General features: G+C 32.2%; 1 protein-coding gene across 1 annotated transcript; it reads right to left on the bottom strand.

The window, feature by feature from the left end:
• Positions 1–1,084: 1,084 nt before the first annotated feature.
• On the bottom strand, positions 1,085–25,445 carry LOC111680912 (G-protein coupled receptor Mth2). Its single transcript, XM_046956626.1, has 9 exons — positions 25,369–25,445; positions 24,747–24,897; positions 20,909–21,875; positions 12,116–12,300; positions 11,776–12,031; positions 11,635–11,713; positions 3,244–3,422; positions 2,795–3,181; positions 1,085–2,728 (listed from the first exon to the last, which is right to left on the bottom strand). The coding sequence occupies exons 3-9, from the start codon at positions 21,858–21,860 to the stop codon at positions 2,568–2,570; spliced, it is 2,199 nt and encodes a 732-aa protein (XP_046812582.1). The 5' UTR covers positions 21,861–21,875; positions 24,747–24,897; positions 25,369–25,445; the 3' UTR covers positions 1,085–2,567.
• Positions 25,446–25,702: the final 257 nt, after the last annotated feature.

Below are 25,702 nucleotides of genomic sequence, written 5' to 3' on the forward strand. Positions count from 1 at the left end.
TAATACTGTTAAGAGCTTGCTTTATCATTAAGCGATATTGAAAGATAAATATTTTACTTTTAAAGTTAAAAAGATTTAAAAGGGATTTAAGGGTATTATTAACTTAAAATGATAAATGAAAGCCTCACATTATCAATTATAAATCAAAATTTATAAAATCTACAATACAAAGGACGAACTAAAAATATGGGCGAATCGGATAGGGAAACTGCTAAAACCCTAGTAGTATGATGCTTTCTATTCTAAGTGAACACACAAATTTAAGGGTACAACTGTACAACTGGCCCTAACCTGGAGCTTCTACGTAGGTATGTGCTTCCTATCTTATCTGCCGGTCCGCAGTGGGAAACTATTGATTTTACGTGAGAGAGAAAGAATATCATTCATCTCTCTCTCCCGGTACGGAGTTTCCCGTACTTGTTTTGTTAGACCAGGTTCACACTGGGAAACTTTTGATTTTTGTGTGTGAGAAAAAGAGAAAGAAGTATCAACCACCTCTTTCTCTCACACACAAAATCAAAAGTTTCTTAACAAAAGTTTCCCAGTGTGAACCAGGTCTTATTCTTCTCATTCGTACAACAACAAATCAATGCAATTTTACGTATTTTCTGAAACAAAAGTTTCTATGTATGGACATTAAAGAAACGTCAAAAGAGAATTATGAAAAAGTTTCTCAACAAAAGTTTCGTAGTGTGGACCAGGTCTAATCTTCACATAGATTTAAGGGTGCAACTATACAAAATTGAACGATAGTACGAAGAGTACAGTAACCCTAACGCGAAGCTTTGACGTAGGTATGATGCTTCTTATGCTAAGTGGACACACGGAGGTTTAGATGGAAAGCCAGCCAGACTGACGGACATAGCTTAATCGATTCAGGGCGAGTTTTTCTGATAAAGATAATCTTCATTCTTTGGTTAAACTTTGTTTAATATATGTTTCGTGTTTTTCAGTTATCTTACTTATTATCTTAGTTTAACTGAGTGTAATTGGCCAATTAAACTAAAGTTATACGTGAGAAAACACAATTAACAAAAACAATAAAACAATGATTTCGGAAGAACAAAAACATAATATTTTAAGTAAATTGCAATTTTCTGATTCTGTTCATTGTGTATGTTTTTGAGTGAAAACTTGGCAATATTAACAAAGTTAACTGAGCTTAAGTCTAAAACTGAAAAACACAATCATCGGTTATAGCCCGGCTAAATTTGTTTAAGCAACCTCAGAAACCGGACCTCAGAAAAATATTCTAAGCCGATTGGTAGGGTAGAACTATAGAAAATTGAAAGTATTCAGAAGAGTATAGAGAAACGCTATTTCTTTGTCATTACCAGGCTTTCGATTAGGTCTAGATATCTTGGTAGTGATATTATTTTGGATTTTACACCCGTCTCTAAAACAGATTGAAAAAGGCTTTGCATGATGGACCAAAAACTCCCTGAAATTGTATTACTTTAACCTAATAAGAAAGTTCAATTGAAAAGGTAAATATGCACAGATCTTAAACCTCTATCGAATCTATGTTTTTCTAGCGATTTCCTTTGAGGATTGCAATAGGCGTTTTGATTATACTACATACAGCATTTGTGATATATGTGTGATTGACTTTCACATTTGTACAGCTATATATATCGCATGTGTTCCCAATTCCTGCTTCACTAGGTAGGTATTCGGTGGTTATAGTCAGATACGTTGATAAACGATTATTTCCAATTAGGAAGTTTTACCTGTGATAAAGTGTTCTGAGGAAGTCATCTGAAATTTCTTTAAAAACATCTGAAATAAGGAATTTTTATGAGTGTCATTGCATCTTGAAAGCAATAAACGGCATGGAGCATTAAGAAATACAACTAACATTACCTTAAACGACCGTCATAGCCTCGTCCTCGCCCTCTTACATAAGGAACTATTAAATTTTGCGAAAAATCACATTTCTTAGCATGAGAATGAAAGAATACTCGGAGGGATAAATTGAAGTAAGAATTTTAAGTTTTGTTTGCAACAACAAAACTCAGCTACAAAATGTATACAGATATTTTAAAAAATGTTCCGCTAAGCAAACTTGATTATTCTATAAAAAGTTAAGAATCTGCGTGCCACTATTGTAAGAAACGCTTGGACATGGTTACAGCACTTATTTGAGTTTCATTTACTTAAGCTGTGGTCACCGTAAACGTATTTTTCGTTGCAACAATTGAACATACGATTGCGATAACTAGATATATGATTATAACTACCATAATATAGAATAAGTGCTGTAATGTCCAATCATATTTAAACCCAGAAAATTTAAAAGATGTTTGTATGTATAATTAAAAAATAGTCAATGTAGACTTTAAATATTTAAAGAAAAAGTTTAACTTAACCTATAAACTTCGTCAATAAAATTTCATTGTTCTCGAAATGATGAAGTGAGGAAAATATGAAACAAAAATAAATAAAAAATGATTTAAACATACATAAATGCAAGCATTTTAAAACTAAAAACAATTAAAATGAACAAAATATACAATAATAATAAGTATTTACAAAAGCATATGTAGAATCTTAGATCATCATCAAGTCTACAAAGTCGGCATACGGCGTGCTGCATTTGGGCTTAATAGTGTAGTTTTTCCTTCAATAGCATTAAGACGTGTCATCGATATATTATTTTGAGTATAAGTGGAATGAGTAGCACCAGTTCCGATTGGACCATTCTTCATAGATTCACTCGTTCGTAATCCTAAATAATTGTAAATGCAATTAAAACCATTGTTGCCAATTGAATGCAATTTTAAATGTTTCTTACCAACTTTCTCCAAAACCGAATACCAAACTCGTTTCTTAAATACAAATATAAAGAATACAAACACACCGAGCAGGACATTAAACGAATCACTAATTGCCCAAAAGAAAATCTTTTTATGATCGTAAAATAAAATACTCAAAAGCTCTAGAAACCATGTAATACCCATTACCACGAAAAGTTTCGTATTCATGGCAAATCTCGCCTTATCCACAAAGAAACGTCTTTTCAGCACAGGTTTCTCATTATTTGAACTTTGCATGCGAAATATTTCACGTTTAACACGATTACAATAGCGTAACGTTAATGTAAAGAGAATAAAATTGATGAGAAATAACACGCCAATGGGACCGGAGAAAAATAGTAGATTTGCTGAACCCGGAGAATCATCTGGAATAAAGTGAAATGTGAATTAATGTAAATGCTAGTGTAATAGGTATAAAGCCACTTACATGTAAACCAACATCTACCATGTCCAAAATTTGGTCGTATATTTTCACTTAAAACTTCGGTCTTTGTTAATGTTACCGTTATGACTGTTATCAGCGTTGGCAGACCCCATCCGTATAAAGAGTACAATAAAAATCTTTTAGTTTGATTCTTTTTAAATCCATGTTTCTTTTTAGCTGATCTATAAAATAAGATCACATTAATGATACAACATATAAATGTTATAATATATATTATAGATTATTAGAAAATAGTCTTAACTGCTAAACATTATTACAGCACATTTTATAAGGGCGGGTTTTTAAGTTTGCAATCAAATGCCAATTAGTAATCAGATTAGTTAATCTAAAAATAAATTGATTCTAATATTAATCCCCTTTGATGTTTTTGCGTACAAGATAAAACTTCGCAGAGTTGCCATACAAAACAAAAGAAAACGTCACTGTTTGTTATCAAAACAACGCATGTTTTATGAAAAAGAAGAAGATAAATGTAAATGTAATATGGAAATTAATGAAAACTTAAATATAAAACAAAAACTATATCTTTAAGTCCCCATAATTTATATTAATCGATAAATCAAACATTTTAATGTTTAGTTTAGTAAAAATTGTATTAATTTGTTTGCATCAGCTGTTTACACTTTTGCATTTTTTGCTCAAGTTTAAACCACCTTTATTGGGCGCTTGAACTAGCAAACAAAATAAGCTGATTGAGTATTCAAAAAACAACTTTCGAGGATTAATTTTAATTTAATCCCTAATCCTCCACCTAAAGATTAGCCCTGAATGTCTGATTACTGATTACGTACTCCTGAATAAATGTCTATCCCTACACACCCTTTCATTTAGGAATTTCTACTTGTATTTATTAAAATATTTGCTGTTAATGATTATTGACACTTGTTGAAGTATTTATCAAATAGTAATATATTACAAAGAATTTGTTTATATGTATGTACATGAACTATATATTCGTAAATTATGTACATTAGGGTGAGATGAAATCATCACATGATTATATCATTTTAGCCTACACCACATTTTTACATCGAAAGAGCAGGGATATACCACTATAAACGGACTTCTGAAGAATAAATTTTCCCATTTAGAGATTGTTACTAAGTCGTGGTTGAGTGATGAAGTCATTTTATGTCTCACTTCCCTAATCTCCAAAGGGCTTGACCTATAATTGAAATAATAAGAATGCTATATAAAAAGAACAAATATTGTTTTAAGTTTGATAAAGTCTTTTATGAAAATAAGACATAGAGTTCGAGATAGGATGAAGCCATGCGATAACCTTTGAATTTATCTTAAAATCGTTTGATTAAATGCCATCTTTAAAAACTGGATAAATCGTAGTGCTTTCAGTGAACTTCTGGTAATACTTTAACAGCCGCTTATTAGACTCACTACCGCAATTTTTTGGTTCTCTGTACATGGTTCTCCCTCTGTCTGTAAGTTCTATGTTGTTGCCCCGTTGCTTAACTTCCGATATGCAAAACGTCATTTCCGTTTACCACCACGCAGATGTAATGGTCTCTGTTGTTTGGGTAACTGCACGAAGAGACGTAATCGGTAAACTGAAATACGAATCCATTAAATGAGGCTAAGACACGTTCTTACTCTGTATAAATAGAGTAAACCCTTAATATACCACTTGTATAAGATACCTTACGGCTCCTGCAGTACTAGATTCGACCCCAGGTCTACTTATTCCATGGTATATATTTGACACCAATATATTATAGTCCCGGAAATCCAGAGGCAATACGTTTACTAAAATGGTATATTCAGTGGCTCAAATTCAAGACCTCCCTCTACGAAAGCCGTACAGCTAACTGCTACGTATATTGTTGGACTATAAATATTTTACAAGATGGGAATTTACCATACTTTGCAAGACTTTAAAAAGTTCAGAACTAATTTCAATTGGGAGAAAATTATCAGGGTTGTTAACCTCCCACATTTTTATATATAAGCGTGCTATAGAATGTTGAAAATATTGGGTAATAGATGATCTAGCTTTATATAGTAATACTCAACAGTGCCGATATATGAATTGGTCTAAGAGTTGGTCAAAGACCTTTATTCTCTTTTAACTTTTGGCTGTTTTCATATTTATACTGATAGTTCAAAGACAATTAGAAAAGTGGACGACGGTAACATCATTGAGAATTTTGAAACCAAAATTTCCTTATGACTTTTAGATTGTATTGATCTTCAAGCTAAATATACAGTTTTCGGATAACTATAAGGATATAAGAATCTATACTGATAGTCAAGTTGCTGATCGCCATATCAAAACAGGTCTAAAAATTCCGGGTTTGCCTAAACGAGATGGCGTTTAGTAATCATTATTATGTATGCTTATAAAACATCCGATCTACTTAGTAAATTGCAGTTAGCTTTATATCAGTTTGTCTGGTCACTGCAAATTTGCAGCACAAGGTTAGATAAAGAGAAAACCGCAACCCATCTTCTGTGTTATTGACATTCCCTTTAAACCACTTATTAACAAGAGTAGACTGAACCAAGCTGTCAAACGTGCAAATACAATAAATAACTTTGTGTGGATCTCGAAATGTATTATTTAATGTCACTGCACAGCGGAGTCGATTAAGCCACAGCGGAGTCGATTAAGCCATACAGTCTGTCTGTATGTTTGAATGTCGAAGTGCTTTACGTGAGTACTTGGCATGATGCCCTTACCTGTGATAATTACTTTGAACATATCTGGACAAGGAAGGAAAATTCAATGGTATTTGTATATGATACCTTTCATCCATCATCATACAACCCAGCATACATCTCATTTATACGACACATTTATGAGAGAAAAACATACGACACATTTATTATAGGATGAGGTGAGGTCCGCCGTACCATATACAATTAATACTAACTCATTTCCATTAGTCCCACAGTCACTCCTCTGTGGGATATTTGTTGTTTCGGCAATAGCACCGAACTTATCACGAAATATTGACTGTACCTCACATCAGTCTTTTAACCGCGGCTTACTCTCCCAGCGAATTTGGGTTTAAACCACAGCCACTACGTGGATCCCGAAGGAACTTCAACCAATTGACCAGCCAGGACATAGTCCTGCAGACAACTGGCCACCCGTACTACCAATCAATGCAAGGACTAAGCCAGGCAGTAGACTGTACCAATTTTTAGTCCCGGCCAGACTGAGGTATTGGAAACACTTCTATTCCCCGGGATCGCAATAACACCAAGGTGGAGGCTTCACCAAGGTAACATGCCCCCGGGGTGATGTCTGTATGTTTGTTGAAATCGGTTTTAGAGTACCCTAGATATCCACGAGATCCGAATCTTCAAAGTTAGACATACTTTTAGAAAGATCGCTATTTAAAATCAGCAAAATCGGTCTATAAATAACGGAGATATGAGCAAAAATGCGAGATAACCTCTAAAATCTCAAAATTTGAGATTATTTTATTCATGCTCAGACAGAAATTACAAAACAAAATGCATAATAATACGGTAAATTTTGTTATTGTACGCTTGTTTACAAGTCAGAGCAAGAGTAGCAGAGCGAGAGCAGCACTATTGTGTTGTTATTGGCGAGAAACATTAAATTAAGTATGTAAGCCTGGCTTAAATTAAAAGCCATAAAAGGGAACTTTTTGGTACTTTTTCTTTTTTCAAAAGGTACTTTTTAAATTTTCTAGATTATTAAACCTAGAAACATGAAATTAAGGATGTAAAGTCGGATTTAGGTAAGAACTCAAAAAAGTAAAATTTTTGAAACTTTTTTTTTTGTTTTTCAAAAGGTACTTTTTGAATTTTCCATAATATTGAACCTAGAAATATTAAATTAAATATGTAGAGTCTAAATTAGGTGAGAATCTATAAAAGGAAACTTTTGGGTACTTTTTCGTTTTTCAAAATGTACTTTTTTGTAATTTCCTATAATATTGAATCTAGAAACATGAAATTAAGCATGTTGAGCCCGAAGTAAGTGATGTATAAGAGGACTTTTTGGTACTGACTGTTTTTTTTAACACTCCATAGAGAACGGTATACAAAATTCGGCACAGCCGAATATAGAACTCTTACATGTTTTTTTCTACTTTTCAATTATCTATGTTTCCCTTCCATAATTCTCTTCGGGCAATATAAAGACACGGTTTACACACAAAAACTTGTTGATGTTGAATGAATAGGAATAAATAAGAATGACAATTCTACCTTCTTCTCTCCTCCCACAGATTCAAAAGTGGCTGTGTGTGAATCGTGTTAAAGGAATCTTCTATTTTGCCAAATTTAATATTATTTTTACTTTTACTATAATTACATTAAATGTATTTACATTTAACATTTTTATCCGATCTCACTCCACACAATTCCTAAGGAAAAATGCTCTAATAAGCAACTTGTTGCTTGTCACTCCTACAATTAACTAAAAATGAAAATTATATATAAAAATGTATATTTATTGTTAAAATTTTATAGTGGGTGCCACCTTAATGTATACGAAGAATTACATACATATTTAGATGTAGAATAAAAATGTAATAGATATTTATGTATTTAATGTACAAATAATAAAAATAACACGCTATTAAATATCGACTTTCATCATTAAGTGGCAATTATTGAACCCACAAAAAAATGTCATTAATTTGCGCTAAGTGAACATTTATTCCTGGAGAAAATACATATAAATTAGTTAATTTTATGACATCCATCATCATTGGCAAGGCAAACAATAGGAGTCGTAAAGAAATAATTCACAAATATGACAGCAGTTGATAAGAATTACACATTAATATTTACTTAAATTAAATTGTTCTGTTGTTCTTAATATTAAAATTAAATACTTTCTACGTCATAATGCATTTAACGATTTTTTTATGTTGCTGACCATTAAAAAAACTACTAATTTGCCCATTGGGGGTTTTCTTTTTAAATGTGCAGAAATTTTGTAATTATTAAATGAATAAAATAAAAAAAACATAAAGTTTCACCATGAAAAAGTAACAAAAAATAGGTGTTAATATTTATGTATTTTTGTGTCTGGGCAATTGTTCATACACAGACCACAGGGAGTGACTTACTGACTTCATTTGTTCTTTTGTTTTTTTTTACACAAAATTAATTAAATGACATATTAAATTAGATAAATAAACCGAGCTAAAAAAACAAGTAAGAGTGCCGAATCTTATATACCCTTCACCATAGTGTATTTTAAACGTATTAGTTTTATAAATTTTTCCCGACTACATTACTATTACACCAAAAGCAAAACAAAATGAAAAACAACGCTAAACGAAATAAAAACAAAATACGCAAGGCATCAAAACCAACAGACATCTTACTAAACCAGCGTTGCGCGTTCATATCGTTCTTATTACGAAGATTTTCGGCGATTCAATAAAACCATATACATACATCTACACACTCGTGTACATCGTTTTCTAATATACAGTGTTGTTGTTTTGCTTATTTAACAAAACATGAAAAAAATATGACATTTTTTTATAAAATTTTCAGAGGTTGTCTCGGATTTTTGCTCATATCTCCGTTATTTACCGACCGATTTTGCTGATTTTAAATAGCGATCTTCTCGAAAGCATGTCTAACAGAATTATTGAAGATTCGGATCTCGCCGATATCTAGGGTCCTCTAAAAACTGATTTCAACAGACGGACATGGCTTAATCGACTCCGCTATCTATAAGGATCCAGAATATATATACTTTATAGGGTTGGAAAATTATATTATAGAAATTACAAACGGAATGACAAACTTATATATACCTTTCTCACGAAGGTGAAGGGTATAAAAATAAACCATTTGATAGAGTGCAAAGCAGCTGTGGTATTAATTCGATTCATTTATGTATGTTTTTGCGGCGACTAATCAAAGACCATTGGTGGTTATTGTGTGTGTGTTTTTTTATTTTTTTTTTTATAAAAAAAATAATTTAATTAACCTTTATCAACAATGACAATGTATAAGGAACATTTCACAACTTTAATAATTATTAAATATTCATAAAAGTTAATTATTTTTTAAAGCACAACAAATCAGAAAGAGAACGCTTTCAATGAGAGTAAAGTATCTCGAATATGTGTTGTTTCTAGTAAAAAATATCGTCCAACGTTTAAATCTAATTTTTTTGGATATTAGTTAACAGTTAAGGTACAATCTTTAAAATTAATCTTCGAAAGTTGTTTTTGAATACTCAATCAGCTAATTTTGTTTGCTAGTTTAAGCGCCTAATGGAGGTTTAAACTTGAACAAGAAATGCAAAATGGTAAACAGCTGATGCTTTATTAAAATAAACATTAATGTGTTGTTTCTGGATAACGTGTGAGCAGTTAGAGTTAAAATTTTACTTGTATTTTGTTATTGTAACAACTTGTGCTCTAACTACTCGCTCGGTATCTGGAAACAGCACATAATATGTTTGATTTATCGATTAGTATAAATTATAGGGACTTTACAATATATTTTTTTGTTTTAAATTTAAGTTTTCATTAATTTTCATATTACATTTGCAATTGTCTTTATCTTTTTTATAAAACATGCATTATTAGATTAATATTTAGTTTAACTAATCTGATTATTAATCGGCATTTGATTGCCAACTCAAAAACCTGCTCTAAGTTTACCTGCGGATCTTCAGAGGAACAAAGATCTTGTCATTCAATCTACAAAGCATACCTTAGCATGTTATACGTCCCTCATTTGTTGATGAGAAGTAATGTGGTATTTAATTTTAAAGTGAGGAATACATCTCATACCAAACCAAAGGACTATAGACCAATCAGTCTTGTGTCTTTTCATCTCAAGTCTCTTGAAAGAGTCATTGATGTTAACTATCCGCACGGAATTGATATCTTAATCATAACATGCCAAGACAAAAGGCAACTCTGTGGAAACGGCTCTATACTAGCTAGTAGGACACGTAGAATGTTCACTAACGACAAAGAATATTCTTATGTTGCCTTTCTAGACATCGAAGGTGCCTTTAATAATGTCAAACCCAATGCTATTGTAGTTGCACTCGATGGATTAGGGGTTGAACTCAGCAGCTTATTAAAAGACTTCTGAGTAATAAGGTAATTAGTGCAATGATGGGAGGAGTCATAGACTCAAGACTTGCCAGTCGTGGCACACCACAGAGGAGAGTCCTATCCCCCTAACTCTGGAATGTGACTATGAACTTTTTATTAAATGAACCAAATAAAAGGAGAATTAAGACTGTCGCTTATACTAACAGGCAAGTGGTAGTGGTAACAGGCAATTTCCTAGATACCATAACTATCCGTGAATATGAACATTCAAAATAGGATAAGACTAATATAGCTATAGTTGGTTTAAACTGGGGCGTCGACCCTAAAAAAAGCTTTACATTGAAATATTGGCAACCAAATCCTCTTTTAGTCTGCCTAATTATTGTGGCATTATACAGACAGAGATATATGCTATTAAACGAGTCGCCAACTGGCTAAGTTTATATAAAATATCGGGTGATATACATATGTATATATATGGACAGCAAAGCTGCTGTCTTTACGACTTCTAGATTAACCGAAGAATGCAGATAACACTAATATGGATCCCTGGACATAGTAATTATCTGGGAAACTGTATTGCTGACAAACTTGCCAGGAATTGTGCGATGTGAGCTAAAGATGGTATCTCTGTTACTAACTGTAAGTTATTGGCTTAGACAGAACTATATGAAATGGCTTAAATCAGATGGTTAAATTTGGTCTCTATACAATGCTCCCATGCCATGCTTACTATTAAGCTTACGCAAAAAACAGATAAGAATGCTGGTATCAGTCATAACGGGATACTGTACTATTGGTAATCACGCTAGAAGAATGGGTCTCGATTGTAACGACTTCTATAGGAGTTGTAATAATGAAGAGAATGAAGAACAACTTCTCTGCTATTGGCTTTCATTCAATGAAAGCTTGGGCTTTATTTTTGTTGTTTGCCCATAAAAAAGTGGTCCTTTTATTGTCTGGTTCTGGAGCACTTTATTTTCCAATGTCTGGCATTCGTTGAAGTTGAATCCAAGTAACTTGGGTGTGATGGTGATGTTATTCCGGAAATAACATTCCTGAATAAAACTGATTGGAAGATTCTTAGGAATTACGAGCAGGAAACTAAGATTCTAAACTTTCTGATAAAGTGATGTACGGTATTACAATTTTTAAATTAATAGTGTTGTAGTGGTTTATTATCCAAATCTCTTATTAACAGTACTATTCAGACCCTATCATAATGACGTGTTCCAAGCTAATACTTGATAAAAGAAATACAATTCTAAAGTTTCGAGTTTTTGCAACAATACTTAACGGTATTTACAAAAAAACGGCAAAAGACTAATATTTAACATACCCAAATGTCTGCCAGATATCGAAACACATGACATTCATCCAAGAAAATGCAGCCATTAAACAAAAATATATAAAGAAACCTAGAAAACAGAAAATTTCATTCATAATATATATTTACTGAAATATATATTTAAACACTCACCTGATGCAAAACAAACAGTATCATTTGGCGTTGGCATCAGTTGACCCAGGGCAATGCCCAAATATGCTGTAAACAAACTGCTCACCAAACAGATCAATATTTTTCCAGGTAAATTACGCAATTTTGCTATAGACAAATAGACCAATAGCGTTATGGCATAAAATGAACATGAAATCAGTAAACCAATGGTGTAGACCTTAAAACGTATACGATCGTTTCCAACCACTTTTGAATCGAAGCAAAGAAATGTGTACAACTAATTTAAAAGTTTTATCGTAAAACATTGAATATTTTTTTGTAAAGAAATCACAATATCAAAAGGTCATACTGGTTAAATTACCTTTTGATCGGCCCAAGAGGAGTTGCGTATTTTCTCGACACAATATTGTCCATTTGTATAGTGTTTTTTGGTCGCCATCACATAAAGGGATCCATCACGTTCACTGATCGTGTGGGCCTCATCGGAATAAGCATCCGGATCTAAACGATATTTGAGACAATCCAAGCTGCGTAAAATTCCAAAAACTGTAAAAAAAAATTAACAATGACATGAAATTGTTTAGAAATTTGTTTCACACTATGGCGTGAAATGTTTTTAAATATGAACATTTTGTTAGTAAACTAAAGACCTGTCATTATTTCAAATATATAAGTACATATACGATTTTGTAAATTTCATGTTCTTATTTATTATAAATGTTAATAACATTCAAGGGATATTGAAATGAATTATATTGTTTTTTATTAATTCTCAAGAAATGCAAAAATAAATACAATATATATGTATTTTAATTTCTCAGAATCAGCTCCTATCTAATTAATTTATAGTTGATATCGTATGTTGATCCCCAAATACGTAAACAGTTTAATATTTCTTTGTAACAATTTTGAAATAGAAATTTTCGCGAATAAATGTTAAATACCACAAATACTATAAACTGTATTTAATTTGTCTGTGCAAATAATAATCGTTAACAATTAAATATTAAATGAATGAATGATTTTTATATCCTCCATTGTACATATATTTGAATATCATTATGATATTAATGCAAACCATTAGCAGTAGAGTATTATGGAATAATTCATTTATTTATTTATGATTATTTCTGTGTGAAATGGTAATAAAAGTTTTATTAAATTAATAATAATATTAATTTAACAACATTTATGTGAAATAATATACGGATATAATGATATTGAAATTATATATAAACAAGATGTAACTGTCAGTATTGTTGGTCATTTAAATTTGATTAACATGAATAAAAAAATATGGCTATTTGTACAGTCTTTTGAATGATTTGCGAAATGCTAAATATTTAGGAATCATTCTAGACTCCAAATTATCATGGAAACTCAACATCCAGCACAAAGTCGCTAAATGTTTGGAATAAAATTAGGACTCAGTCCCAACATTACATCCTATTCGTATTGCAAAAATGTTGTAGATCAGCTATAAAATATTCAGAGATCAGCATACATTCGGATAACAAGTGTTATAAGAACTAATAGTTCAGAAGCTTCGAACACTATATTGCACATCCTACCTACAGATCTACATGCAATGGCCATATTTGCCTACAGCGCAGTGAAGCTTAACTCATACGTAAATTTTTAAACCTACTACATCCAATCTTGAACCAACCAACCTACGGAGGGTTTTCAAAGTCAGAGTTCCTTCCTAACGAGATAATATACCACCAGAATCTTTACAGATGGTTCTAAAATGAATAAGTGTCTTCTGTGAAGAAGCTAGTATAAGTATATCTTACCGTTTTCCCAACAATTATAGTGTCTTTCGCGCTGAAAGAATTGCGAAGATTGACCTCGAAGATTCGCGGCAACATAGGAATCTTTGTCGATAGTCAAGCGGTACTTCTCTCACTAAACTCTTATTAGTAAGATAGTTCAAGAAGGATCTATCAATGCTGGGTCGCCTGTCTGACATTACCCTTGTTTGGGTCCCTGCGCATAAAAACTACTTTGGTAATGATCAGGCAGTAGCAACTCCGTTAGGTTTAATCAAAAGCAGTATCCTCAGATTCTTTCTTTAAAGGGCTGAAAATATGTGGATTAACATATACACATGTAAAGGGGCTAAGCTATTTTGGCCCTCCTTCAATTAGAAATGCACAAGACACCTTATAAGTAGGCGGGACATATCGAGGCTGATATCAGTAATAACATGACACTGGGCTGTATGCAGATATGCAAGTGGGCTTGGTCCCTTCAAAGCTCACTTTAGCAGTTGCAAATACAGGGAAAAGGAAGAAACGGTCTTCCACTTTTTCTGTGAATGCCTTGCACTGGCCGTAAAGAAAAACCGCTTTCTTGGCAGTTACTTCTAACCTTTGTGATATATCTGGGTTTAGTCTTAATGATATTCTCAGATTCCACACGGCTACAGCCTGGATCTAATACTGTAAATACTACATTTTACGAGTGGTCCGGTCAAAACGGAGTATCTTCGACTCTATTTGACAGTTTCGTGTAGTGAAAGATGAAGGGCCGATAAACGCTGCTTGCGGACGTATGTGGCATTAATTTTATTAAATCTGGTAATACTGTACTATTATGGATGATATGACAATATGTCTTATCCCAGCTCTTATTTCACATCAGTTAATAGTCGACAGATTGTCCTGTGTGGCCATAAAATTTAGAAAGAGAAGGATTTAATTGGAGATAGCTATAAGATACGTCAGTTTTTAAATATGGGTATCCTTATATGATTATTCAGTACCAGCAACCAAAATATGGCATATAGTGGACGGAGTTACAAAATCATACAACACGTTAAAGGATATAACGAATTCTCCCTAAATATCTGAAGCAAATAGAATCATATTTCCTGAAGCAGAGAAAAAACCTAAAAGGAAAAAGAATTCCCTTTTTTCGAACGAAGCTATACCCCACTAAAACGATTTTCAATTCAGAATCCTGCGTGTAAGGGTAATAAAACCAAGATGAGCGTCTGCGAAATTAGCCTCGAAAAAAGAGAAAGAGGAAGCTATACAATAAACGGGGAAGGACGCCGATTTGATCTCTGCTATGCAATATTCAATTCCAGTAATCCAGCAGGGAAAATCCTACTGCATGGTTATACTGTAAATGCTTTAAAAATATAATAATCCTAATTTAGACAACTCTCTGGGTATACATCATGCGAACATTACTAATGCGTTCTTAATTTTATTATTTTATCATAAAAACAAAATAAATTTTAGATGTAATCAGTCCTCAGTATCATAATTATCAGTAGTGCTTCAAATTATCGATGCATTTTATAAAAAAATCAATAAATAATCTCATAAAATTAAATATATTAAGAGAGAAAATAGTGACAATGAAGTGCCCCAATCGTAATGTCTGGTTGTTTGTGAATTATTCGCGTCTTTTTAAAATTACAACAACAAAATGATGATAGATGCTTCGGATAGAAGCAAATTCTTAACGATGCTTATTGTGATCCTTTTCGTTTTGAAGGTTAATAGTGGCAGAGTTTGGAGGAAAGAAAACTAAAAATTACATTTTGAATATTGACTTATTCCTGACATCGTTCAATGATTTCTGTTTATTGTTCTTAGCTTTTAGAAGCTGTAGATTGTGGAATAAAATATTGTAATTGAGATGATAATACAATGATTGGGTTAAGGATATTGTTGGACTAATAAGGATCTACGAAAAAGGTGGCTGATGATATGCTGTTGATGTGCTGGAAATGTTATATGTAGGGAGTTGAAAATTGGATGTATAGTTAAAGGAACTCCAATAATTATTTAAAAACTGATTTTCCTTCATGGTTGTGTATGTTAGAGTTTACTCTAGTCATGAAAAGGGTCATTAGATGATGGGGATTTGTTTCATCTGAAGTTGTGGTCACCCCTTCTATTGACTTTTGACTAGTGATTATTTTTTCTTTGTCGGTGTATGCATATGGATTAATCTCATTTCACAACGGGACTACAATGTCAAGAGATCTTGCAAAAAATGCCAGTGAAGGCCAGTGGAGAGGTTCCTTCGGGCTGCACATGGAAGGGCTTGATTAAAACCTAAAATTTTGGTTTAAAGACTGTTATGCCAATTCAAAAGATGTGACTGGGTGACATGAGAAAACAACAACGTGTCTTTGAACAAACTAAAACCTTTGGATATATTTTACCCTTCATTTAGTAGGGTCTCAGACTATGTTGGGTAATTGTCAGTTTGGCACTTGTTAGGATGGATGGTACTGATTTAGTGTGCCTTTTTACTTCAGAGATAATTTCGGTACTATTGTCATCTCAAAAGGAATCATATTGCTGACAAACTATGTATCAGTGGGGCAGTAGTGGCTTACCTCATGAAATTATTGAGTTCGTTTGACTTAAGAAACTCTTATAACATTGACATAAAATACGAATTCTGATTTATGGGTCTTGTACTACAGTCTAAAAAATATGTCTATAGTTGTTAATGTCGAATCAACAGAGCATTAAGGTGTGGTTGTGGACTTTAAGAGGTGTAAAATGTACTTCAATAAATCTTTAAAGGATACAAGTGCATCGCAATGACAACGTTGGTCTGTCTCGGGTATCATATCCGAAACATTGTATGTATTAATGGGTTTTATGGAAAACCCTGTCTTTTTGTTGGATTTCAGTTCTACCTTGTCTGGAAATGCATTAGGATTGGTCTCATATTGTTTGCCATTTACTTGGCAAGAGATTAGATATCTTTAGTACTCCAGCTGAGCTGTTACCTGGGTGATCTTTATTCAATTCTAACGTTCACCCAGTGGATGCAAAAGGTCATCGAGATATTAAGCTATCACATTAGGCACATTGACATTCTTATCAATGGCCCTTGAAAGAGTCAAGGGCCAAATTACTCCACATGAGATCGAGTAAAAAAGGCTGTAATTTTTTGTATTGAAATATTGCAAAAATTCTGTTAAAAATTTTGTTAATCAATTCCTTGAAATGAATTGACTGATTAAAACTCTAGCCATGAATATATCTAATTTATTATCAAAAATAATAAATACCTATTTTTTAATATTTTATTACCAATAACGCGTTTTTGAATTAGATGAACATATTTAAATTTAAATTCTAAATGTAGATGTATTAATAATGAATTAAGAATAATTTTCAAATTAAAATAAGCTTTCCGCATAAAAATCATCTTAAAATTTATGGGGGCTTTCCCTTACAAATCATATTTAATGTGATGTGATGACCACGAGACAAAAACATTTTAATTTTATATGTTTTTATATTAGCATTTAATTTTATTTTAACTTTTCAACATAATCAAATAAATAAACAGTCATAAATTATATTAAATACAACGTGAAAGCTATCAAATTATTTGAAATGATTTTAAAAAACAAACGAAGAAAATTTAGCCGGTTGGTTTGATGACGTTTCTAAAGTAAATAAATGATGAATTTAACAATTAGTAGCAAACACATGTGAAATATGTATAAATGTATGTTTGTATGTGAAAAAATACAAACATAGGTACATATGTATAATCAAACATTTATACATACAGTAGTAATTCTTATAAAGTTTAAAAATACATATTGAAAAATATTTGAATCAATACTAATGGTACGTTCTTAACTAATAGATAAACTTGTTTATATTTATTTTATTGTTATATATGTTTTTGTTTATATACAATACATTTTTCTGTATTCTTTTTTATGTGAATTTAACAAAATTTCTAATAAAATACAGGGTGGTATATAATGTTATTACGAAAAGTTACTACTAATATTCCATGAACGATTTCGATAATTATGGTCGTTATATTGTTCGAATTATTTAAATGCTATTGTGGGGAGCAATAAACTTCACCTGGTCCATATATTTATTGTTTGTAAATAAATAAATAAATAAATAAATAAATAAATAAATAAATAAATAAATCACAATTAAATTCGTCTGAATGTTTTTGCGTACATCAGGTAAACTACATCCAGTTCTCTTCTCTTTTAAGCTAATACATTATATCTTTCATTGCAAACTACTTTTAAGTAGCTCGGTACCTATATGGCGTTATCCTTAACTTTGGGAGAATTTTCCGTTAAAGCTACGCCCTAAAGCCGGCTTTACACGAGCACACAAGTAATATGATGTGTCAAAATATTGTGTAGAAGAGTGAGAGAATCGTCTTAATGCAATATGTAATAAAATCATTTCACATAGAAAAAGAATATGGATGGAAAATTTGACAGTCGTATGATATCGCCCAAAAGCCGGCTTCACACGAGTAGATCGTCTAAACGCAATATGTAATGAAACCATCACAAATTTAGAGAAATAATGGATGGAAAATTTGAGTCGTATGGTTTTTGAAATTTTTCAAAAATCAAACATTTGCCGGTCCACTCTCTTCGATCATGGAGTTTCTCGTACTCGGAAACTAGTTTTGGTTTGTTATTCTTCTCATTCGTACAACAAGAAATCAATGCAATTAAGACCTGGTCCACACTAGGAAACTTTTGTTGAGAAACTTTTTCTTAATTCTCTTTTTAAGTTTCCTTAATGTCCACATATAGAAATTTTTGTTTCAGAAACTACGTGTTAATTGCATTTGTTGTTGTACGCATAAGAAGAATAACAACACAAAACAAGTTTCCGAATACGAGAAAGTCGGTACCGCGAGAGAGATAAATTATATTCTTTCTCTTTCTCTCTTACGCAAAATCAAAAGTTTCCCAAAAAAAAGTTTTCTAGTGTGGACCGGCATTAATACGTAGTTTCTGAAACAAAAGTTTCTATGTGTGGCCATTAAGACCTGGTTCACACTGGGAAACTTTTGATATTGTGTGTGAGAGAAAGAGATGGTTGATATTTCTTTCTTTTTCTCTCACACACAAAAATCAAAAGTTTCCCAAAAATCATGTGACTTTTATTCTCTTGTTTTGTTCTACGGATGGAATTTCATTTTTCTTTTTCAATAGACTTTACGTATGCAAAGTGTGATCGTGTGAAGTGCCCTAAATTATTATCGGGCTATTGGTAAATATATGCAGTGGTCGCCATATTTATTCTGATCCAACCTACGTAATCAGTTATTGCTCGAACTTTTGCCTTGAAGCTAGTAATGTGATTAGATAAACGGTAGTATGTTTCCGATTCTGAGAATCTCTACCGGTTTTTGTCCGCCAATTAAGAACAATCTGGGAATTTGCTATAATGTTCCGCTTGACCATGACATTCTATATATGTTCAGTGTTCCAAAGTTCCTGTCATCTTCTGTGTCTGGTATTTGATACTTGTGCATATCTTTTGGGTCGAATATATAGCAACGTTTTCTAAGTCTTTATTGACGTAGTGCTCATGGCACCATTTATACCCAAATAACATGTTTGCTGAACTTCCTGTAGTCCACCATATTATAAAAGTATAATTTTGAATTGATTTATTACAAAATCAATGTTTCATAGTAAGACTAAGGTATCATTTCATACTTATGGCTCAATTTCATAGCACCCAGCACCGATGTTTTTTGTAGATATCTGGTGTATGTGGTGTTTTATTTATTTTTCTTTCGAGGATTATACCTAAGTACTTAAATCTGTCGGTCACTGGGTTAAATGTAAATTTGTGTCTTTTCTGTGAAAAGACAGATTTCCATCTTCGCCGGGTTAACATTGAGCCATCTCGGTTGCGACCAGCTTATTGCCGTAGTTAAAACCTCTTTAGCCTTTCTATACAAGTATTTTAAATCCTTTTCTATACGAAGTATTACGACAGGTCCAAGTCTTTTCTTAGTTAAGGGGTTTAGAAGGTTATTAATCGTGATAGCCTCCTGTATGATGAAATACCCTTTTTCTGATAGTTATATTCTACATTCCGGATGTAACATCCCTGACTAACACTAATTGGAAGATTTTTAAGGAATTACGTGCAGAAAACTGAGTTTCTGAACATTCATTTATTTCCCTTTTTTCATGATAAGGAGCGTACAACAGTCCCGTTGGTGACCTATGTGTATCGGATTTGATGTAGTATATATGCTTCTATCAACCTACTTCTCGCAGCTTATCCGTTTGTGCCTCACCCTGTAGTTGACCTAGTTACGAATCACACACCTTACCATATATGGTAATAAAGTATGTCGCTTATGCTGTTTGCTTAGTGTATACTCCCTAGAATACTTGGGAATAGTAAAGTGACGACTGTCTCCGCTAATAAAATAAAAGAAACACAAAAGTAGAGACTCGCTTAAGCTGTTTGCTAAGTGTATACTCTCTTGAATACTTGGGGACAGTAAAGTGACGACTATCTCCGCTAATAAAATAAAAGGAAGACTAAAGTGGAAACTCGTTTACACAAACTACACTGGAGACGAATTACAAGTAAGCTGTTGGTTAGACGGATTGGAAAATAATATTTTAAAAGTTTTTATATAAAATGTAGCTCTTTTATTTGATATCGTTAATTTTATAATGCACAGCTCAACTTGGACCACCCTTTAAAAACTTGCTACATTTCTAAATTAATTATGTGCTCTTTCTAAAATAATATTATTAAAAATGTGTTAACTAATAGTGATTCCCAATCAGATAGTTTTATGGCCCTATTAGCTATCTAATGGTTAAGGGAGTAATTTCCCTAATCAACTTAAACTTTGGATAAGTTTAAGTTCCAATTCTTGAATGCGTATCGTATGAGATATGTGAATGGAATGGACCCTTTTTGATTTCTATTCCTCCTATTCTAAATTATTTTATTTAATTCATTCTTCATTGTTATTTACTATCGAAAGATGACAACATTATATTGGTGACTAAAGCGTTAAACTTTAGATATTAATATTCTAATAAATGTATAACATTTTTTTTTACAACATTTTGAGAACCACTTTCTAAACAAATTCTTGTTCGTATGTGTATATCTAAATATGTATTTGTTTTTAGTGAGTAGTTGTGGTGTGAAAAGGTAAACAATTTTATGTGTATTTAAAGATAAATATGTTTTCTCTATACACAAATTTATATAGATTTTAAATCATTTCAATAACAATACTAACTCGGATGAATCAATAACATTAATAGAAATAAAATATAAGAATACAATTAAAAATTAATATCAATAAAAACTGAGAGTTACAACTCTTAATATTTACCTACCTGAAGGTTTTGAAAAATTGCCACTAATCTCTAGACTTTCAAAACTATGAAAATATGTATCGGATTCGTCACGTCTGCAGTAGGATGTGGCATTTCCCTTCGTAAACATTTCACCATCATTGCAGCATCTTCTAATGCATGGCATGCGACGACATACTGGCAAAATATCATCGCATGTTCGTATTAGATACTGTTGTTCTTGTCTTAATATTGGATTGTTTGATTGATTATCACCAGCGGCATTTGGTGTAACCGCTTCAATGCAATATTCCGAAAAATCGAATTTTTTATTTAATGTTCTTAAAAATAATTGACCATTGTCGATGGAAAATTTAAAATCATTTAATTGATATTCCACCAAAACTTTATTGCGTGGGCAAGCAAGATAATTTGCATTAAAAATGGCAGCATTTTTAAATAATTTTCTATATAAATGAAAATTTGCAGAAGCCTCCACACATTTTCGTTGGCTGCTATCGTAGACATAGTTGTTGGGACAGCATTTGTGTATGTAACTGAATGCCTGTAATTCCTTACTGTAATCCGTTAAACAGGATATAGCTGCCACACGATCCTCCGCAATTCCCATTAAACAAGATAATGAAGGAATTTCAAAATCCTTATCTAATGTATGTTCGACAAAATTTTTACCATCACACTTTGGTATAGTGGAATTAAGCTCGTGATCTTTTGGTGCCACAATGCCATATCCATAAACGGGAGAACTCTTTTCAAATGGTACAATTGCTGCTTCCAGAGTTTGTGTTATGCTATCCTCCTTTGGTGGAATGCACGTATAGTCGTCGTAACGAAATAAACCTCTTGATATTCTCGCCAATTTCCAATTGGTGGCGGGGCAACATAGTGGCACTGATAAACTTTCAGGTGCTCCAGCTGTTATACTTTGTATGCCACCGTTTATAAACAACAGACAAAATACGGTGAATAGCATTGATTATGGAACTGTCTACACACGCAAATGATATAAACAAATTGATGTTTTTGAGAAATTAATTACTAAAAGAGGTCTTAATAAATTGAATTTTAGTTATCGATCAGGTTTTTAAGCGCCACTACTTAAAGATTCAATTGCCTTTCTTGGAAAGATAAATGAAAATGTAAGAAAACTTGAAAGTTAAGTTTCAAATCACTAAAACAAAGATAAGGTTTCCTCCCTTATGGAACTATTAAATATTAGCTAAAATAATAAATCGATAACCATGCCATGACAAATTAAAAGCATATTAGAAAGCTATAGTAGTCGCAGGATATTCTAATCTATTGATTCACTGGCCCGCCTTCGCAACGTGGGGTGTATTTCGCTGTTCTATCGAAACGTAAATGGAATGTGTTCCTCTGCAATTAGGAACTCGTTGCCTATACACGTTTTTGGCCGGTCGTCTAGTGGATCCTACTTGCAAAAACTAGTGGAGTATATGATTCATTTATGTAATTCAAAACCTACTCTCCTGTTAACATTATTGGAGTATATGGTCCGTTAAGTAGTCCTATGTAATGCAAACAGGGATCATGTTAATTTTTTTTGAAAACAACATGGGAGTAAACCCAAAGCTACTTGTTTAAACTTGATCCGTAATATGATCGTGTAATCACATAGTATAACCATTTTAAGTGGAGTAAGTTTTTCCATATTTTTGGATTAGTTTTGGACCAGTTTTTTTAGAACGCGTGTGTAGAGTAGTCTAAATTTTTACAGGGTTTTTTCCTAGTTCCAGCACAATGTATTGTATGGGGTAGTTAGGAGTCATTCCCTGGGCACTGGTCCAAAAACAAGGACAACTTTTAGTCAGAACCCTTAGGAAGTAATGTTTCCAACAGAACTATATCAGAAACAAAACCAATATCGTTTCCTGGGTATAATATAGCATTTTCTTATTTAATTCAATAAGACCTGATGGCATTTTTCCAGGATTCATAAAATATTCACGAACTTAAGCACGTGATAGTCGATAGTTGTCACAAGTCACGAATATTAGAAATACTTCTTACTTAAAGTAAATCTACAAAGACATCCCAACATGGGGTAGTCCGAGTTATAGAAAGATCCCAAGAATTTAAAATTTATACTCGGGGCCTCTCATAAAGGCCCCGATCTTACTAATCTGAATGTTGAAGAGTATTTCAGCCACAGCCAAGGGCCTTAAGGAAATTCAAGCAAGATGGAACTGTTATCTAACATCAAACACAGAGTCAGGAAGGTAACGGTCGCCTACTCAAAAAAGTCGTAAGATATTCGAAATGAAATGGCCACTAAGTACCAATATAGTTAAATGGATGTACGTATACAGCAATAGTAATTCCTTTTCTTATTCGAATAGTTGAAATTCCTCCTAGGAATGATTAGGATAATTTGCCTATATACCACTAGGATTTACACAGATGATTCTAAAATGTACTTCGCTTGTGGTTCCGATGTCTTCTGTGAAGAACTAGGGATAAGTATTTCTCACAGTCTTCCCAATAAATATAGTGTTTACCAGCCTGTAATATTTGCTATTATACCAGCCTGTAGGGCACTAAATAATCTCAATATCCACATGCAATATAGGCATATTTTCATTTAACTCTTACACTTTCACTTCCCAATGAGTAAGATTTGTTATGCTTAGATCGCAGACTGACATTACAATAAAGATTCAATGAATACTGAAGATTCAATGAAAAGTGACAATGACAGAGAAATGGAAAAGTGGCAATGACTTATCTGCGAATGCCCCGCTCAAGACCCAAAAAAAAAACAACAGATTCCTTGACAATTTTGTCATATTTTAACTTGATGATGTGGGTCTATTCCCTATTCTTAAGATAATGCAACCAAGATTTCTTAAGTTTGGATCGCCTGACTGCGCCTGACTAATGATTCAATGAATATTGATGCAGTGGCAATTACAGAGAAAAGGAAAAGAAGGTCTTTCCACTTATCTGCGAATGCCCTGCACAAGACACAAACAGATTTCTTGACAATTTCGTCATATTTAAACTAGGGTTCTATAGTTGAAACGAAAAGTCGACTTTTTTCATTTAGTTAAAAGTTGACTTTTTGCATTTTATAAAAAGTCAATTTTTCGACTTTTCGATTTTTTCATTTAATTAAAAGTCGTCTTTATCCGACTTTTCGATTTTTTCGACTTTTTGCGACTATTTTTGGACTTTTTTCAAGTTTTTCCGACTATTTTAGAGTTTTTGACTTTTTTCCACTTTTTTAAAATTTTTGACTATTTTTGACTTGTTTTTAAAAATTTCGAGTTTTCGACTTTTTACGACTTTTCGACTTTTTCCGACTTTTTGCGACTTTCTCCGACATTTTTCCGACTATTTTTTGACTTTTTTCGAGTTTTTCCAACTATTTTAGAGTTTTTGACGTCTTTTCCATTTTTTAAAATTTTCGACTATTTTTGACTTATTTCTACAATTTTCGACTTATCGACTTTTCGACTTTTATTAACAAAGTCGACTTTTCGACTTTTTTCATAGACGATAGTCGAGTTTTTGGAACAAAATATTCGACTTTTTTCGACAAAAATTCGATTGTTCGATTATTCGAAAGTCGATTTATAGAACCCTAATTTAAACTTGATAATATGGGTCTAACTTAATGAACTTCTAAAAGGTAGATATTATACTATACAATACTACATCTGAAGAGTGAAGTGATCCTGTCAAAACGGAGTCTTTTCTACTCTGCGAATGTTTGCGCGCATTCGGTTAACCAAAAAACCCAAAATCTAATCTAATTTTTGCTCCTGGCAAAATTCGCCTTTTTCATACATTTCGCAAATCAGTGAAATCATTTTATAGCAAACTTTATTATTAGTACCTCTTATAGTATTTTTTTATTGCAGCTTGATTAATTTCTTTTGATTATTTTTTTGCTTTTTATTATTTGTATTTGATCGTTATATTTTAGCACAGCACACTTCATACTCAAGTAAACAATTTTCGATCAATTCGATTTATGACGTTTTATTCTGTAACAACAAATAAAGTAAATATTGTTGTCTTAAGATAACGATATCAGCTGCATAACTGCCATTAATATTTTCTTTTCAAATGATTCAAACAAAATGACGAAATTACCCACGATTTCTTTAAATCACTTTTATAATTTAAAAAATCTTTATCAAATTTTAGCTATAATATTTATTTTAAAATTTGAATAACCTGAAGACCGAGTGTATTTAAATCTTATCACTTAAGGAACTGATTTTCAATACGAATACTAGTTTCGATTGTTTTGTGATCGTGAAATTTCTTCGTATTTTCTTTTTACATTAAAAACATTCATATTCACAATTATTTCATTAAAACTAGATAAATAAACAAATTTTATTGTTGTTGATGGCGGTTGATGGTGATGAGTCCAACAAGACCAAACAATTTCTTACTCAAGAAATAAAAACAAACAATCACATGTACACACAAACACCAGATACACATACACATAAAATAAAAACGTTTTTTTTTATATTCGTTAAAAAGAATTCGATTTAATAATATTCTTCCATACAATTTTTTATCGTCCGCACTGTCCGAGTTCTCATTATTAACTGATTGTTTGAGAGTTTTGCAGAAGTGTTAAACTGCTAAAAATTTTATTTTTATTTAAGTTTTCGTACTCATTTTGGAATTTTGTAGCAGGTCTGCACATTTGTTTATGTTTATGAATGAATTTTGTTGTAAACGGAAATAATTGTAGGAACTATGAAAACAACAACAACAATGTTTTAGTCTGTTCTTATAAAAACTTTAAGAAAAGTTCCCCCCAAACGAAAA

The sequence above is a fragment of the Lucilia cuprina genome, chromosome 2 (genome assembly GCF_022045245.1).
Source record: "Lucilia cuprina isolate Lc7/37 chromosome 2, ASM2204524v1, whole genome shotgun sequence".
Classification (NCBI taxonomy): Eukaryota; Metazoa; Arthropoda; class Insecta; order Diptera; family Calliphoridae; genus Lucilia; species Lucilia cuprina.